Genomic DNA, 15349 nt, shown 5'->3' with positions numbered 1-15349 from the left:
ACCACCTCATTGAACCAAGCGGTGTTGTAACCCAAACTAACTGCCCTCAACTTCAACCAAAATTAACTGCCCATCAGAACCCGTCTGTGGAGGCGTAACCACCATTTATTCCCCCCTTTTATTCCCCCCCACCCTCCTGGAAGTTGGCTGCTTGGTACCAGGAATTCCCTATACAAATTAGTAAAGGAAAACCCTGCTAGTAGAATTAAAGAAGAAGGTGCAACACACTGGTCGGCTCCTCCCAACCACCGGCCCTTAACTGGTAGGGCCAGAAAGAGGATACTCAACCCACCAAATCTGTGATCCACACCAGTCCCTTAACTGTAGCATCCTCAAGTGTCCGTGCAGCACAAACCTTGCATATGTCTGTTGACCATCACTTGCCAAGTCTTCAGTTGCCGTCGTTCGCTTCCATCGGTTTCATCTCATTGGCATCCATCCATGCATTCACTTCTTCAGGTGTGTCAAAAAACAGTGCCCGTCATTTATGCATTACCTTTAACTTTGCCGGATATATAAGCATATATTTTATGCCCTGTTTTAGCAGGCTTTCTTTCGTCGGAACAAACTGACCTCTCTGTCTCTGGACCTGTAAAGTGTAGTCTGGATAGATCACCAGTGATGCAGACCAAGGTTGAATCCTACCTCCTTCTCTGGAGAAAGCCAACATCTTCTCTGTGTGCCTAAAGTTCAATATCATGGTTATAATGGGGTGGGGCTCCAGCGGGGAGGGGTTGTTACCGCACCAATGCCATGTGGGCCCTTTCCACTGTGAACCCTTGTGATAGCGCACCTGGACCGATCTCTTGGAACAGCAGGTTTTCGACATATGTGGTGGGGTTCCTGGCCTCCTTTCCTTCAAGTAACCCCAAGATCCAGATGTTGCTTCTTTGTGCTCCCTTCAGCATTTTCTGCTCGATCTCGCAGCATCCGTACCTGTACGGTTAACTCTTGGACCGTCCCTTGTAGCATTTCATGGTGGTTGAGACCTCTTCCACTTTCACCTCAGTCTCTCCTACTCTGCCAGCTAGATTGAGCACATCTTGTCTCCGGTCTCTGACATTGCATATTATCTCCCTGATGCGGGTCTCCATGGATGTCCATAGAGCAACAATCACCTCCAATATTCTGCCATCAGGGCCGTCCGTAAGTGGCTTGGGGCTATTTTCCACCTGTCACGATTCTGCAGTGCCCAGCTCCCGCTTCTGGTCTCGTTTCGCAAACGCCTCCATTTTCATCTGCCTTGGTTTTGCAGGGGTTTTCTTCTTCCCCCCTTCTGGCATATGTCCACTGTCTCCTGCCTGCCTGGTTTACACAGTGTTAGGCTCCTCCACCAGTGTTTGCAGGAATCCCTCCATGCAAATAATGCTATCTCAGTTCAGCTGGCACTGTCCCTTTGCAGTGGTGTGGGCCACTTCTGTCTTGCCGTCAGGTTGTGATTCCGTCGGTGTCTCACCCTCTCCAGCAGGGTCCCCAGCTGCTGCACCAGCTTCAATTCCTAGTTTGCCGGAGGCTTGCGGGAGCAATGCACCCCCGTGGGCTGTAGCGACTCCCCCTCCCCCTTTTTAGTTTTATACTATTGCCGCTGGGCTGTCGGGGGAAGTTACAATTGGGGTCCCGCTTGTCAGGGTCCAACAAGGTCCAAGGAGCCACCAAGCAGATGGGGTGGTGGGGGGCAAGTCGTGCAGCCTGAACTCCTGGTGCCGTGCCAGCCACACTAGTCCTGCTCTTCCCTTTAATGTCTTGGTGCCTGTTCCTCCACTTCTTTTACATTTCCTGGGGATGCTGTCAGGGAGTGGCTCCTGCCCCCTCAGTACCCAGAGCGGTCCCATTTTCACGTAACGCTCCACACCGTCAGTCACCGATGTATCTATCGGTTACCCTTCCAGTCCCCTCAAAGTTGCTCATGCCATCTCAGCAGCAGGCGATATGGCAAAGTATGATCTGAACCATCATCAGTGGGAGATGGGCATATCCACAGAATGGCAAAGGGTAGTTTTCTGAGGGACTGCCAGATGTATCTTGACAATGGAATGAAATGTTTGCAGATGTCATTTATGTCCTTGTTGGAGGTCGGGGATGGGGTAGTGGTGCATGCTGCTCTTTTGAAGTTAGCAGCATCTCACCACTTTGTGCAATGTCACCATCAGCAAAAAGTACTTAAATTGTCTAGATCACACTTAACCCTACAAATAATAATGCAGACATCAATGTCTTGGCAGACTTCCAGTGTATTTCCAACCTACCCATTGAAAACAAAGACGCTAGAGAGAATAGTCACAGAAAGTCAAATCACTGGCCCTGTTCCATTCAATCATGATTCAGACCCCCCAGGGGGAGATAAACACTTGTCAGCGAGAAGATGATCAAATCTACTGACAGAAACACTGTAGTTGCCTCATTTCAACTATCAGAGACATAGGACACTGCGACTAATACATCCTACCTTATTCAGCAAGCATGGGAATTTCAGGGAAGGCCCTGGACTGGCTGTCCTCCTTACTCAAAGGCAGAGAGAGGCACAGGTGGCTAATGAGACACTTAATCTCCTAACTCATCACCTAGGGAATTTAGGTGCCAATGGTTTCTTCACCGTCTTCCCATTACCATACTAACTATAAACCGTCAACACACAAATTAGGATCTGTCTCGGGGACAAGACCAACTTGAAAAAACAACATGCTTTACCCAGGTAATACGCAGGACTGGATGTCTAACAACCACCTTTGGCTCAAAGGGAATCCAGTGCTTGATGTTCAATCCCCGGGGCAACCTAGCCAGGGCCCTGGCACTCTGCCAGATAGCCTACTGTAACCTAGTATACCTTGGGTTACACAAGTCCACGACAAAGTCTTTTCAACTGTTGCTGAATCAGACAGCCCATCTAAGTCTCAAAAGACAAGACCACATCACATCAGCCATCAAGTCCCTCCACTGGCTGTCAAATAGTTACAGAATGATACTTACAATGACCTGTACAATTCATAGATCCTGTTGGAAAGATGGCCCTGCATGTGCCTTCCCTGCTAAAGAGAGATAATCCCAATATAACACTTAGATCATCAGTCAGAGGCTTGTGGTACATACCCATGATGAATATAAGCAGAAGTGAAATGAAGATGTTCTCTTCCAAAGCTATGGAACTCTCTCATAAAACGCCTAACTGCTGCCCTCTCCATGCATTTTAGACCACACTCAGGACCTTGCTCAAGACATTCTTTCCATAATGGCAGTCAAATACAGAGTTCAACCCACAGACCTGCCGTCACTGCATCAAGATCTAACAATTCACAATATTACCGGCCCATTGACGTTCTTCCACTTTTGCCCCTGTGCGATGGGCCCAGATATGGACACAGTGAGGTGCCTGGAACTTAAGTGTGTAATGCTACCTGCCAGCACCTATTCAATGATTACACTATGGATACATCTTGAAACCAATAATGTGACCTGCAGTATTGCTGTGAATGGAGTCTTTTTCCTTCCCTCCCCCATTACACCACCACCTTTCCCTAAAACAAACAATCACACCTCTACCGGTTTGGATTTAGGCACTCAGAAGTGGGACATTTCTGCTTGTGCTGCCTTACACAAACATTGATAGTCTTAGTGCTACTACTTCTGCTAGTTACAGGGCTTCTACCAATAGTAGTAAGAATACTACTTCTACTGGTGGTACTACGATTGCTGGTACTACTTCCATTGATATTACTACTACCACTGCCATTAGTAGTACTACTGCTAAAACACTAGTAACTGTACTACTGCTGCTGCTAATAGCAGAACAAGTTGCAACTTCTATTATTGGTAGTTGTACTACTTGTAGTACTAGTACGATTACTGGGTAGGCACACTTGTTGGTGGAAAATAGGAGGAGCTGCAACATTTTACTTTGCCACTCTACTACTATAATGATCGGCAGACTGCTCATCCCCTCCTCTGGTGTGACTTCAAAGTGGACACAAATCAGTAGGTGATGAAACCTTAATGGTAAGGAACAAAATATAACATTTTTGTAAAAGTGTTATGCCTTTTAAACAAAAGCAAATTATCTTTGAAGGAGCGCTTTTTTCCTTCGCTAAAGCTCCAATGACAAATCAATTAAAAATGTATTCATATTATTAATTGCACACATTGTTTATTTAATGTTCATATGCACCTGACTCGTCCTTTTGGCTTGATCTCATTGCCCACACGTTTTGTGCATTCTAGCATGGTCTTACATGGCTTATAATTATATAACAAAAATATTCCCATGGTGGTTGCCCGGATAAAAATGCTTAAATTCTATGTGTCCAATGATAATTCCATCTTATTCCACCCTGATGTGCAGCGGCGGTTTCCCTTAGGTTTTGGTAGACTTGATAGCACACAATCAGGCAAGCCTAGAAGCAAAGGTTTGGTTTAATGCATTTAAGCTTTGACAAGGAGCAATATAATGTGTGAAACTTCTGGACAGCAGAGAAAGCCAGCAGAACAAGACGTTTGACGCACATGGAAGATTAAAGACATAATATGCACAGTTCAAAATGGGAGTGAATTTTCAATTAATTTGGAGCTTACGCACAAGTGATAAAAGGGCCTCTCTCCAAACGTTTTCACTTTAATATTAAGAACCATGCAGGAGTCTGTGACCCTTTTGTACATTCAGCAGGCAACAACTCATACTAAATTCAGGACAAGAATGGAACAAGGTCCAAGCCAGTTTTCATTCTTTGATTTTTAAAAACAATGAAAGATCATACCATAAATCTGCAAACAAAGACTGAAGGTTATTGTTTTAAAAGATGGTTTAGTTGATGATCTCAAGTGGCTGGGAAAACCTTCCAATTTGACAAAAGGAACAAGTTACTTATCTGTAACTGTTGTTCTCCGGCATGGGTCTGGCATGGATTCACATGCTCATGAATATTCCCCGTCGTCAGGCTGGGAATCCTCGGTAAAGAAAAATCAGTATCAGTTTCGTTTCTGATCTGTCTTTCGTAGTAGTAACCAATCACTGATCTCTGCGTCATACTGACCACAGCCAATGACTGCCATCTCCCTAAGCCCCGCCTCTGGCAGCCACCTTCAGATTTGGTAGCACGTGAAGTGGCAGTATGACCAAGTGAAGAGCCGCAGAGGGGTAGGCGGGAGGGTTCGCATGTGAATCCATGCCAGACCCATGCCGGAGAAAAACAGTTACAGGTAAGTAAGTACATGATACAGCCGGAGAGCCATCTGGAAATGGAAGCCTTTGAGAGAGCCTTCCCCTGATTGACAGTTCCAAAATTCACAAAAAGTTGTGACGTCTTCCGAAAACTCTTCGTGCGGTCCACGTAGAACTTCAGCGCTCTAGCCACATCCAGCGAGTGCAAAGCCCTTTCAGCCGGCGACGAAGGCGACGGGAAGAAAACAGGCAACACCAAGGGTTCGTTGAGGTGGAAGTCCGACGGCACCTTGGGCATGAAGGAGGGGTGCGTCCTGAGCACTACCCTCGTGTCGTGAAAATTCAAGTACGGGGGCTTGCAGGAAAGGGCCTGGATCTCTCCCACTAGTCGTGCGGAGGTAATGGCCACAAGAAACGCTGTTTTCCACGACAAGAACTTCAACAGAGCTGAGTGCAGAGGCTCGAACGGGGTTCCCATGAGCTTGGTCAGCACCACGTTGAGCTCCCACGCCGGGGGCGGAGCCTTCACCGGCGGGAACAATCTGAACAGTCCCTTCATGAATTCTTTCACCAGACGATGAGACCACAAAGACGTCCGTCCCAGGGTTCTGGTGTATCGGGAGATCGCGGCAAGATGAATCTTGATGGAAGCGTGCGCCAGTCCAGCCTTGGCCAGCGTCAGTAGGTACGGCAGTACTTGAGGAGCCGTAACGTAATCCATAGAGGGTTAATCTTCTGTGCACAGGCACCAGACAGAGAACCTCTTCCATTTGTGTCCGTAGCATTTAAGAGTTGAGGACGCCCTGGCCTTTGCAAGAACCTCTCTGCAGTCGGCCGGTATGTCGTAACCTCCAAACTCTAACGCTGCAGGAGCCAGGCCTGCAAGTTCAGCGATTTCGGGTCGTGATGGAGGATGGCGCCTCCTTCCCTGGAGAGAAGATCCTCGTCCACTGGCAGCTTGATTGACGGGGACGCTGACAAGTCCAGAAGGTCCGGGAACCATATCTGCCTCGGCCACGCAGGTGCGACGAGGATCATCCTGCACCGTGACCTCTTGAGCTGGTTGATGAGCCGGATCAGCAATGGCAATGGAGGGAACGCGTATAGAAACAGGCCCTCCCAGGGGAACGAGAAAGCATCGCCCATGCTCCTCGGCTGGGGAAGCCTGCTGACGAACCTCCGGCACTTGGAGTTCGTCGCCGTCGTGAACAGATCGATCTGGGGAGTGCCCCATCCTCGGAAGAGGCGGTCCACTAGATCCTGTCGTAGTTCCCACTCGTGGCACGAGCGCAGCTCTCTGCTGAGCGAGTCGGCGATGGTGTTTTTTATTCCTGCCAGATGAAACAGCACCAGAAACATCCCTTGGGCGTCGGCCCAATGCCACAGATCCTGCGCCTCCTTGGACAGGGCTGGGGATCTGGTACCGCCCTGCTTCCTGATGTAGAACATGGTGGTGGTGTTGTCGGTGAAGATCCTCACCACCTTGCCCTTGAGGGATGGAAGAAAAGACCTGAGGGCCCAAAACACTGCTCGGAGCTCCAGGACGTTGATATGGAGGGACTTCTCCGTCGGAAGCCAAAGGCCTCTCGCGTGCAGATTTTCGGTGTGCGCTCCCCACCCTTCCAGGGAGGCATCTGTAGTCACTGTCTCCTGGTGGCCCGGGGTCTGGAAGTCCATGCCCGCTGTCAGATGTGCGCGGGTGCCCCACCACCGGATCGCTCGTCGGAAGCTCTCTTCGAGTGTGATCCTGTCCTCGAAGCTGCCCGTCTGAATCCAGCGAGCGTCCAGGAACTCCTGTAATGGTCGCATCCGAAGCCTGCACAGGCGGATGAGATAAATGCAAGAAAACATCATTCCGAGGAGGGATTTGATGGACCTCATCCTGGCCGCGTCCGCAACCAGCATCCGCTGCACCTTGCCCAAGATGGCCCTCGTCCTTTCCTCCGACGGAGAGGCCAGAAGCGCCACTGTGTCGAGTTTCGCTCCCAGAAACAGTGCGTCTTGCGCGGGCACCAGGTGGGACTTGGCGTAGTTTATGGAGAATCCCAGGTCCGTGAGTAGTTGGACGGTCCTCGCCGTGTGCTCCGCGGCGAGTTACCTTGTCTTTGCTCGGATGAGCCAGTCGTCCAGGTAGGGGTAGACGTGGATCCCCTCCAGGCGCAGCCGCGCTGCCACCGGTGCAAGGCACTTGGTGAACACCCTGGGTGCCGACCTCAATCCGAAGGGAAGGGCTCTGAACTGGTAGTGACGCCCTTGGACCACGAATCTGAGAAACTTTCGGTGTCCCTTTAGGATGGGGATATGGAAGTAAGCATCCTCAAAATCCAACGACGATAGGAAATCGCCCTCCTCCAGCTGACCCAGGATGTGCTGGAGGGTGATCCTCCGGAACTTCTGTGCCTTGATGAATTTGTTCAGTCGTCGTAGGTCCAGGATGGGACGCCATCCTCCTGTCTTCTTCTTCACGAGGAAGTATCTTGAGTAAACTCCGGAGCCCCGAAGCCTCTTTGGGACGAGCTCGATGGCGCCTTTCTTGAGCATCGCCTTTACCTCCAAGAGAAGTTGAGGGACGTGATGTTCCTTCCTGGCCACGGGGGGGACGTACGGGCACTTCTTTAGAAACTCGAGCGCGTGACCATGGGCCAGGGCGTCCAGCACCCAACGGTCGGTGGAGATGGACTCCCACGCGCTGACGAAGTTCGCCAGCCGGCCTCCCACCGGGGTGCTTCGGTGGGGGCCCAACCCCACAGCCAGTTCAGTCCTGCTTCGACGAGGCTTTGCCGCCTTGTCCTCCCTGGCGACGACGGCGGGGTCTGCCCGACTTGCCTCGTCCCCTGTAGGCTTCCTGTGACGACGAACGGGCCGCTTGACGATAGGTGGAAAATCCACCGCCGGAACCTTTGGAGGCACCCTGCTTGCCTCCGGCGCTCCGAAAGGGCGGCCGTCGCTGATGGAGAACACCAAGAGCCCGGGCCGTCTCCGTGTCCGTCTTGATGGCTTGTAGGGAATCGTCCACCGTTTTCCCAAACAGGTTGCTCCCGTCGAACGGCATGTCCAAGACTCTGGTCTGCACGTCCTGCCGGAAGTCCGTTGCCTTGAGCCATCCACGCCGTCTAAGGCACACGCCGTTGCCCAACTGGCGAAACCCAGTGTCAGCGATGTCCGTCGCTATCGTAATGGCGTAGTCCAACGCCACTTCTCCTTCCTGCAAGATCTCTAGGGCCTCCGCCCTCTTGTCGTCTGGTAGGAAGTCCAGCAGGGGGGCAATTTTGTACCACAACTCCCTGTCGTAGCGGGCTACGATAGCCAAGGCGTTGGCAGCCTTAATCGTCGTCGCTGCCGATGAGATGACTCTGCGTCCCATCGTGTCCAATTTCTTTCCCTCGCCGTCCGGCAAGGAGGTTGACGTAGAGGCCGAAGCCCCCCCCCCCCGCTTTCTTCCTGGCCGCTGCGGAGACGACCGAGTCCGGGGTCGGCTGTGCCCGAAGGCACAAGGGGGCCGCGTCCGGGACCCGGTACTTCTTCTCGTGCCGATCCCTTCTCACAGGCGTTGTGGATGGGTTCTTGAGGAGGGCGAGACCCTCATCTCAGATATCTTCCAGTAGAGGTACAGCGAGGACCGTCTTCCTCTTGGTCTCGCGCCGTTGATAAAGGATCCTTCCTTCTTCTCTTCCGGGCAGAGCTGGAACAGCTTGGATGCCCTGGCGATCATGGCATGAAACGATCCAATCTCGTTGGGCGGGGAAGCCCGGGGAGGAGGTGACGACGGGAGATCCTCGTCGTAAACCTCATCGTCTGTACCCGTCGCGGCCGTGTCCGTCCCCGTATCATCCCCACGGGTCGTGGACGGGGAAGAGGGCTGAGCAGGGCGTGATGGTTGAAAAGGAGGTGGAGGAAGAACCCTTCTTCTCTTAGGAGGAGGGCTCCCAGAAGGGCCTGGCTCCGGGTCCCCCGTCGGGAGCGGTTCCTCCGTTGGTGGTAGCGGCAATCTCGTCCTTATCTCCGAGCATAAGGACTGTATAGCCAACAAAATGGCCGCCGAGTTGTCTTGCGGCACTGGTCGGGGGGATTCCGACTGGCGGTCAGGAGCCTCGTCGGCACCCTCGACGTTATCGTTGTCTCCGAAGTCGGGGTCCCTCCCGACGGGCTGGTCTTCTTCCACGCCAACGCCGTGGCTTAAGACTTCGATCAGCTCCTCTTCAGAGGTTGAGGCCGAATCCACGACGACCCCCTGCCCTCCCTTTTTCTTCTCCGACGGAGGTTTCACGGGGATCCTGTCGATGGGCACAAAAGAGGACTCCCTCTGCGGTGGCAGGGAGACTCTGGGCTCACCTCCACTGGTGTAGCCTCCACAGGCTGAGCCAGGGCCGCCGCGACTGTCTCGATAGAGGCCTTGGCAGGGTGGATCAAGGCTTTCACCACCTTAGGTGCGCTCACCGCCTTCTCCTTGGGGGGAGGGTCACCGCCTCGCTCCCCCTCTGATGGGGCCTTCGTGCTCGACCGGGGTCTCTCCAGGAGCTTCGCCGGGTGCTCAGCCTTCCTCTTACCCGAGCCAGAGCATTGGCTCGTGGTTGATGGCGCCGGGGAGGATGCACCGTGCCTGGCTCTCTTAGAGCCCGACCGTTCAGCGCTCCCGGTGCCAGCGGACTCGCGGTGCTTGGCCTTCTGTTGGGCCCCCGTCGCCGGGGCGCCCTCAAAGGTCTTAGAAGACCGCTCGGACTTCTTCTTTTTCTCGCCTGACGGGCTCTTCCCTTCCAGCCAGTTGGCGAGACGCAGGTGGCGGTCCTTCATGGTCCGCTCCGACATATTGCCGCAAAACGCACAGTCCTTCTCCACGTGTCTCTTGTCCTCATGCAGGCAGTAGAGGCAAAGGGAGTGTTCGTCCTCCTTAAAGACATTCTGAAGCTGGCATCCAGGGCAGACCCTGAACAGCTTTCCGGGCGTCGAGCTTCCCTTCTCCTGGGCCATGTCCGAGATGGGCCTGAGAAACTTCTGGAGTGCTCCAAAAGCGTGGCTCGACGAAATCTTCACCCTTGAGGGGTGTAGAAGAATCCGACACGGGTCCCCGTTGATCGGATAAAGAAACGGTGGAGCTTGAGGCTCTTTTGACCAAAAAAAGAGAACATTTTCCTATGAAAAAATGCGAAAAAAGCACTAAAGCTCGAGAGCAATAGCACGAGGATCCCAACACTTGAACTTGCGGTAAAAATCTGAAGATGGCTGCCAGAGGCGGGGCTTAGGGAGATGGCAGTCATTGGCTGTGGTCAGTATGACGCAGAGATCAGTGATTGGTTACTACTACGAAAGACAGATCAGAAACGAAACTGATACTGATTTTTCTTTACCGAGGATTCCCAGCCTGACGACGGGGAATATTCATGAGCATGTGAATCCATGCCAGACCCCATGCTGGAGAATACTTATTATACTATTAATAAAAATGGTTAGCAGCCACTCTCTGGCAGATGTCACAGTTCATCTAATTTGCAGAACCTCCGCTTGAGAAATTGTCTCTAATCCACCTTAGCCAATAGCCCGAAACTGCACCCCTTATGCACTACCAGCATTGCCCACACAACTTTTATTTGTCCCTTTGTTTTGTTTTAAAGTATTGTTTTCAGATAGATATAGATATATATATAGTAAATCGGTTACACCTGAGCAACTCATAAATAACTGTAAAGGCATTTAAAATAAGACACACCTATCAAAATTGATAGATTAATGTATGTTGCTTTAAACTATGTTAATGTTTTTATGAGCATAAATTAGCTTTGTGACTTTTGGTGTGGCACGTTTACGAAAGGTAGATGGCAATAAATACAGTCAAGCACATTTCAATAACTTAGTTCGAAATCGTTTAATACACATTGATAAAAGTGGACACTTCTCTTCCAGGTGTCTCTTTTATTCCACCATTTCTAAAACGCTGAGGTTTCTGTGGTGTTCGCCCAATGCATTTGAAAACAAAACTCAAATCCCATATCACACGTCCAGATAGCTCTCAATTACACGCTCCCTGCTGAAATCGGAGTAGGTTCTTAAAGAAAGAAGTTCGAATCCTAGCACAGAGGGCAAGGCCTTGCATCCACTAGAGGTTGTTAAACCGAGCATCACATAACACAGTGTATGTAATACTACGAATCGGAAACCTGTTGTATTAAGTACTGTATATAGTGCACATTTCGGTTACATTACATTTCTTATGTCTCACGGCTTTTGAATAAAAACTAATACCTGTACAGAGAAGGGTCTCTCTTGAGTATGTCCACACTGACATGTTGTTCAATTAGGCTGTACAACAGGATAGGAAGGGATGTGAAGCTGATGTTGTATAGAGTTAGGTATGCCGTATCATACAAAGGCTGCAGAGAGAGAGAGAAAAAAAGTATTTTTGACAGTTTCTTTCCAATGGTATCTTACAGCAATAGTCTTTGTAGTTTCTAAACTAAATATTGCTTTCATTTAAAATACATATTCCACTAATTAATAGTTGGACGCATTATGAAGATTTGTTTTCAGCACTTTACGTAATGTTAGTGTTATATCGTGCCTGAGTGTGTTTGTAATTGAGTCTGCCTAGTCTGGTCATGTGCTCAGTGATGTCATGTAAGCATCAACTGGAATGTTGATGTATGAGTCGAGAATGATGTGGTGAGTGTTCTGTAACTGGTCAGTTGGTCCCTCCCTCCCTGGGTGATGGGTGCCGGTGTTTTATTGTCTTATACTTGATGTCTTGTCCTGAAACATGTAACTTAAGAACTGGAAGTAAACTTACTTATAAGCAACCTTTCTCAAGCATGGACTTTGCTTTACTACAATGGCGACGAGGATCTCTGGAAGAACAACCCTGGTAAAAAGGAAAGCTGGAAAGGAGGTTGACTGCAGAGGCTGCTGCGGGGGGTGCAGCAACCAACAGGACAAAGGAAAGAAGAAGACATCACCGCCCCCAAGTAAGCATAACCCATCACCCAAGGCGGATAAGGGAGGAGGCTTAATGGACCATAGCAGAATGGATCAGCAGCCCATGGGTTCTTGGGAGTGCTGGGCCCTTGGACATAAGGAGCTTGACGTGGTCCACTTGAGGACCAACCTTATTGATAGACCAGTAGCCCATAGTTACAGGGCGTCCCAACCTTATTGATAGACCAGTAGCCCATAGTTCTTGGGAGTGCTGCGATCCGGGGGCCTCTAGTGCACGAACTGGTTAAATGAGTTTGGTTAAGTGTCTTGGTACTGTAGCTGGGTTGCCAACGTTGAGCAGAGTAGGCGATGCGCACATCTTATGATAGAACTGGATGCCCAACCTCCATAAACATTACCAATGTGCATAAAGATAAATAGCGCATTTTCAGACAATTCTGTTGGGTATGGTTTTTGAACACTACGGGTGCTTTAGTGGATTGTGTTTGCTCCGTTTGTAAGAAGAAGAAGGTCTACAGGCAGCTCTCGTTTGAGTATCAGTAAACGCTGAGCTGTAACAGTAGCATCGGCGAAGTGACCGTTGGGCCATTGAACTGAGCAGGAGTTATTTCGCTTTTCGTTACCGTTTAGTGAATGGTGACGTCATCTGACTAGCAAAGTGTGTCAGTGAGGTGTTGGAATTCGGTGTCCCTGCGTTCCGTGAAGTACATGACGAGGGATAATGAAGCGGGTCATCGAACTGCTTCGAACGCTCGAGTAAAGGACTTCTTTAAGAGGACGCACTAGGACGTCGTCACGTGCCAGTATCCGGAAGAGAAGGTGCGCTGGTCAAGGGAGCCGCTTTGCCTGTGATGAGGTTGAAGGCAGTGGCGGCCGCTGCAAAGAAGCAAACCTGCTCCGCGCTACGGGCGTGGTTTAGCGGGCAACGTGGCGAAGTCAAGGGAGCCGCTCTGCCTGTGTGATGAGGTTGAAGGCATTGGCGTCCGCGGCAAAGAAGCAAACCTGCTCCGCGCTATGGGCATGATGTAGCGGGCAACGTGGCGAAGTACTGTGCAAGGCATCTTTCACTGATGAGGTTGGGTGCAGGTAATGCCGCTCCGCCTCACTACCGAGGCAATGCAGCGCCCAACGTGTTGGTAAAATTGATGTAGAATGGTCTAATTCATGTTGAAATGGGAGTTCATTTCGTTTTGCATGCAACCCTAGCTTTGTTGAACTTCTTTCCTTCCTCAAGTACTACTGCCGTGCACAAAATTGTGCCATGTGTCATTAGTGTTTTGGGCAAGTTAAGTTAAGAACTTAATTAAAGCAATGTTTGTTAGTGCTGTATTGGTAAGGTGACTGAGCACCATTGTGTAGTGAAATCTGCCACGTTTGAAAGGCTGGTCTGATGAGTGTGAGTAAGGCAAAGGTTTACACATTGTTGCTAGAATTTAACAATTATTTTAGTATTTGCAGGTTAATGGACTTCTTAGACATTAAAGCGAAAAGTGCATAATTAAATGCATTGTGATATGGGGAGGAGTTCAGTAGTGTGTGTGAATGAGCTAGTATGACCTATTGAGGATTTTTAGGTTGAAAGTTTAGTTTTAAGACTTTTGGACTTTTAGGGATTTAGGATTAATGCAAGCCAAGGACAAGGAAATGAACTATGTAGGAAATGGTTCTTTTTACATCTGTAAAGTCTAAAGAAATGTCATTTGTGGTACACCCACTGTACCTAAGGTCGGCAGTGAATCTGAAACCTGATGGATGTGACATAATGAGTATCTTGATTTGAGTGATGTGTGCAGAGTTCATGTTCGAATGACTTTGCGTGCAAGATACTGATGGGGAGGTTAGGAAGTAGTATTTTATATTACTGTCTATGTGTATTGAGATGAAGGTATCGCTTTTGTTTAAATTGACTGTATTGCGGTAGCGCCTCATTGGGTGTCAATTGGTTGGAAATGGACACTTACGTGAAGATGATTAAGTGTTGCTGGGTGGTGGCACTCATAGTAGTTTTGGATTTTGGTATTTTGTATACGGAGGTAGCGACTTTGTATGAATTAAGCATGGTGAGTCAGCTCCTCTTTTGATTATGGGGACGTGTGTGTGGTAAATCCTGGGGGTAGCGCCCTTCCAGGTGCGGGAGTGAGTGGTAAGTGGAGAAGTACACTAAGGTGAGTGGGAGTTCTGGTCTGGTAATTTTAGGAGCGGTAGTAGTGCACGGTTAGAAGAAGTCCACTCTTATCTGTAATGGACAGATGGTTTTGTTTGATGAAGTTGTGGTAGTGGTTCTCTTAGAAAAAGTTGTTGTGCTGGTTGGGGACGCCCTCCGGCAACCATATTGGCTAAAGGGAAATAGGATGTCCAAGATTAAGAGTTGTCTGAAGAGTTGTTTTCTTTGTGTGTTATATGTCAATCCTGGCCACGGTATTCTGAGGTCAGGATCATGGGACTTGTAGTACTGCCATTGAGATGAGCGTTTAGGCCAACCCCATGTTTTGTTGGTGGTCTTGGAGATAGCTGGCCAGCATCTTCAAGTGTTGCAGGATCTGTATACCTTGGCGTGGTTGAGTGGGCTCCATGGCCTAGTCCATTGATGATTTGTGTATGTTCGTGATGTAGGCATAGTTGGCGATATTTCAACAGTAGTTAGCGGTTTTATGACTTTTCCTACTAGGTATGGTGATTTTGTTGTCTTCTTGGATGTCTAGTATTGCGCCGGGATGACAAGTTGTGCTCCAGGGTGACAGCCTGGAGGCTCGCTTGTGGCAGGGGCGGGCATAAGGATATATGTTATTTTGGTGGGTATTTGGTTTGTAGGGTAGTTTTAGCCTTGTGTACGGGCTGGCTGTGTCTAGAGTGAGAGTCTAGAGTCTATCCGTGGCAGGGATAGACTGAAGGTGATTTGTGTTAGTATTGAGAGGGACCTGAATGTGTAGGTGAAGTTTGGAATTGCATAGCTGTGGGAGTACTCGTGAAGTTGTATGGTGATGTGACGTGCCTGTATGTAAAGTGCTCATTGTTTGTGTATGTTTCGGTAAGGAGGGAGATGTGTTATATCGTGCCTGAGTGTGTTTGTAATTGAGTCTGCCTAGTCTGGTCATGTGCTCAGTGATGTCATGTAAGCATCAATTGGAATGTTGATGTATGAGTGTGAGAATAATGTGGTGAGTGTTCTGTAACTGGTCAGTTGGTCCCTCCCTCCCTGGGTGATGGGTGCCAGTGTTTTATTGTCTCATACTTGATGTCTTGTCCTGAAACATGTAAGTTTAGAACTGGAAGTGA

The 15349-nt window shown here is 49.6% G+C and overlaps 1 protein-coding gene across 7 annotated transcripts in view; it reads right to left on the bottom strand.

The window, feature by feature from the left end:
- ATP11A (ATPase phospholipid transporting 11A) overlaps nt 1–15349 on the bottom strand; it is a 2308865-nt gene that overhangs the window by 390785 nt on the left and 1902731 nt on the right. For all 7 annotated transcript variants that reach the window (XM_069636989.1, XM_069636990.1, XM_069636983.1 and 4 more), the window contains exon 24: nt 11387–11514. In XM_069636989.1, the coding sequence (XP_069493090.1) occupies nt 11387–11514 (128 nt within the window). The remainder of the gene's footprint in view (nt 1–11386; nt 11515–15349) is intronic.

The sequence above is a fragment of the Ambystoma mexicanum genome, chromosome 7p, assembly GCF_040938575.1.
Source record: "Ambystoma mexicanum isolate Mex_15411 chromosome 7p, UKY_AmexF1_1, whole genome shotgun sequence".
Classification (NCBI taxonomy): domain Eukaryota; kingdom Metazoa; phylum Chordata; class Amphibia; order Caudata; family Ambystomatidae; genus Ambystoma; species Ambystoma mexicanum.
The sequence above is the reverse complement of the archived record's forward strand: the minus strand, read 5'-3'. Positions and strand labels throughout refer to the sequence as shown.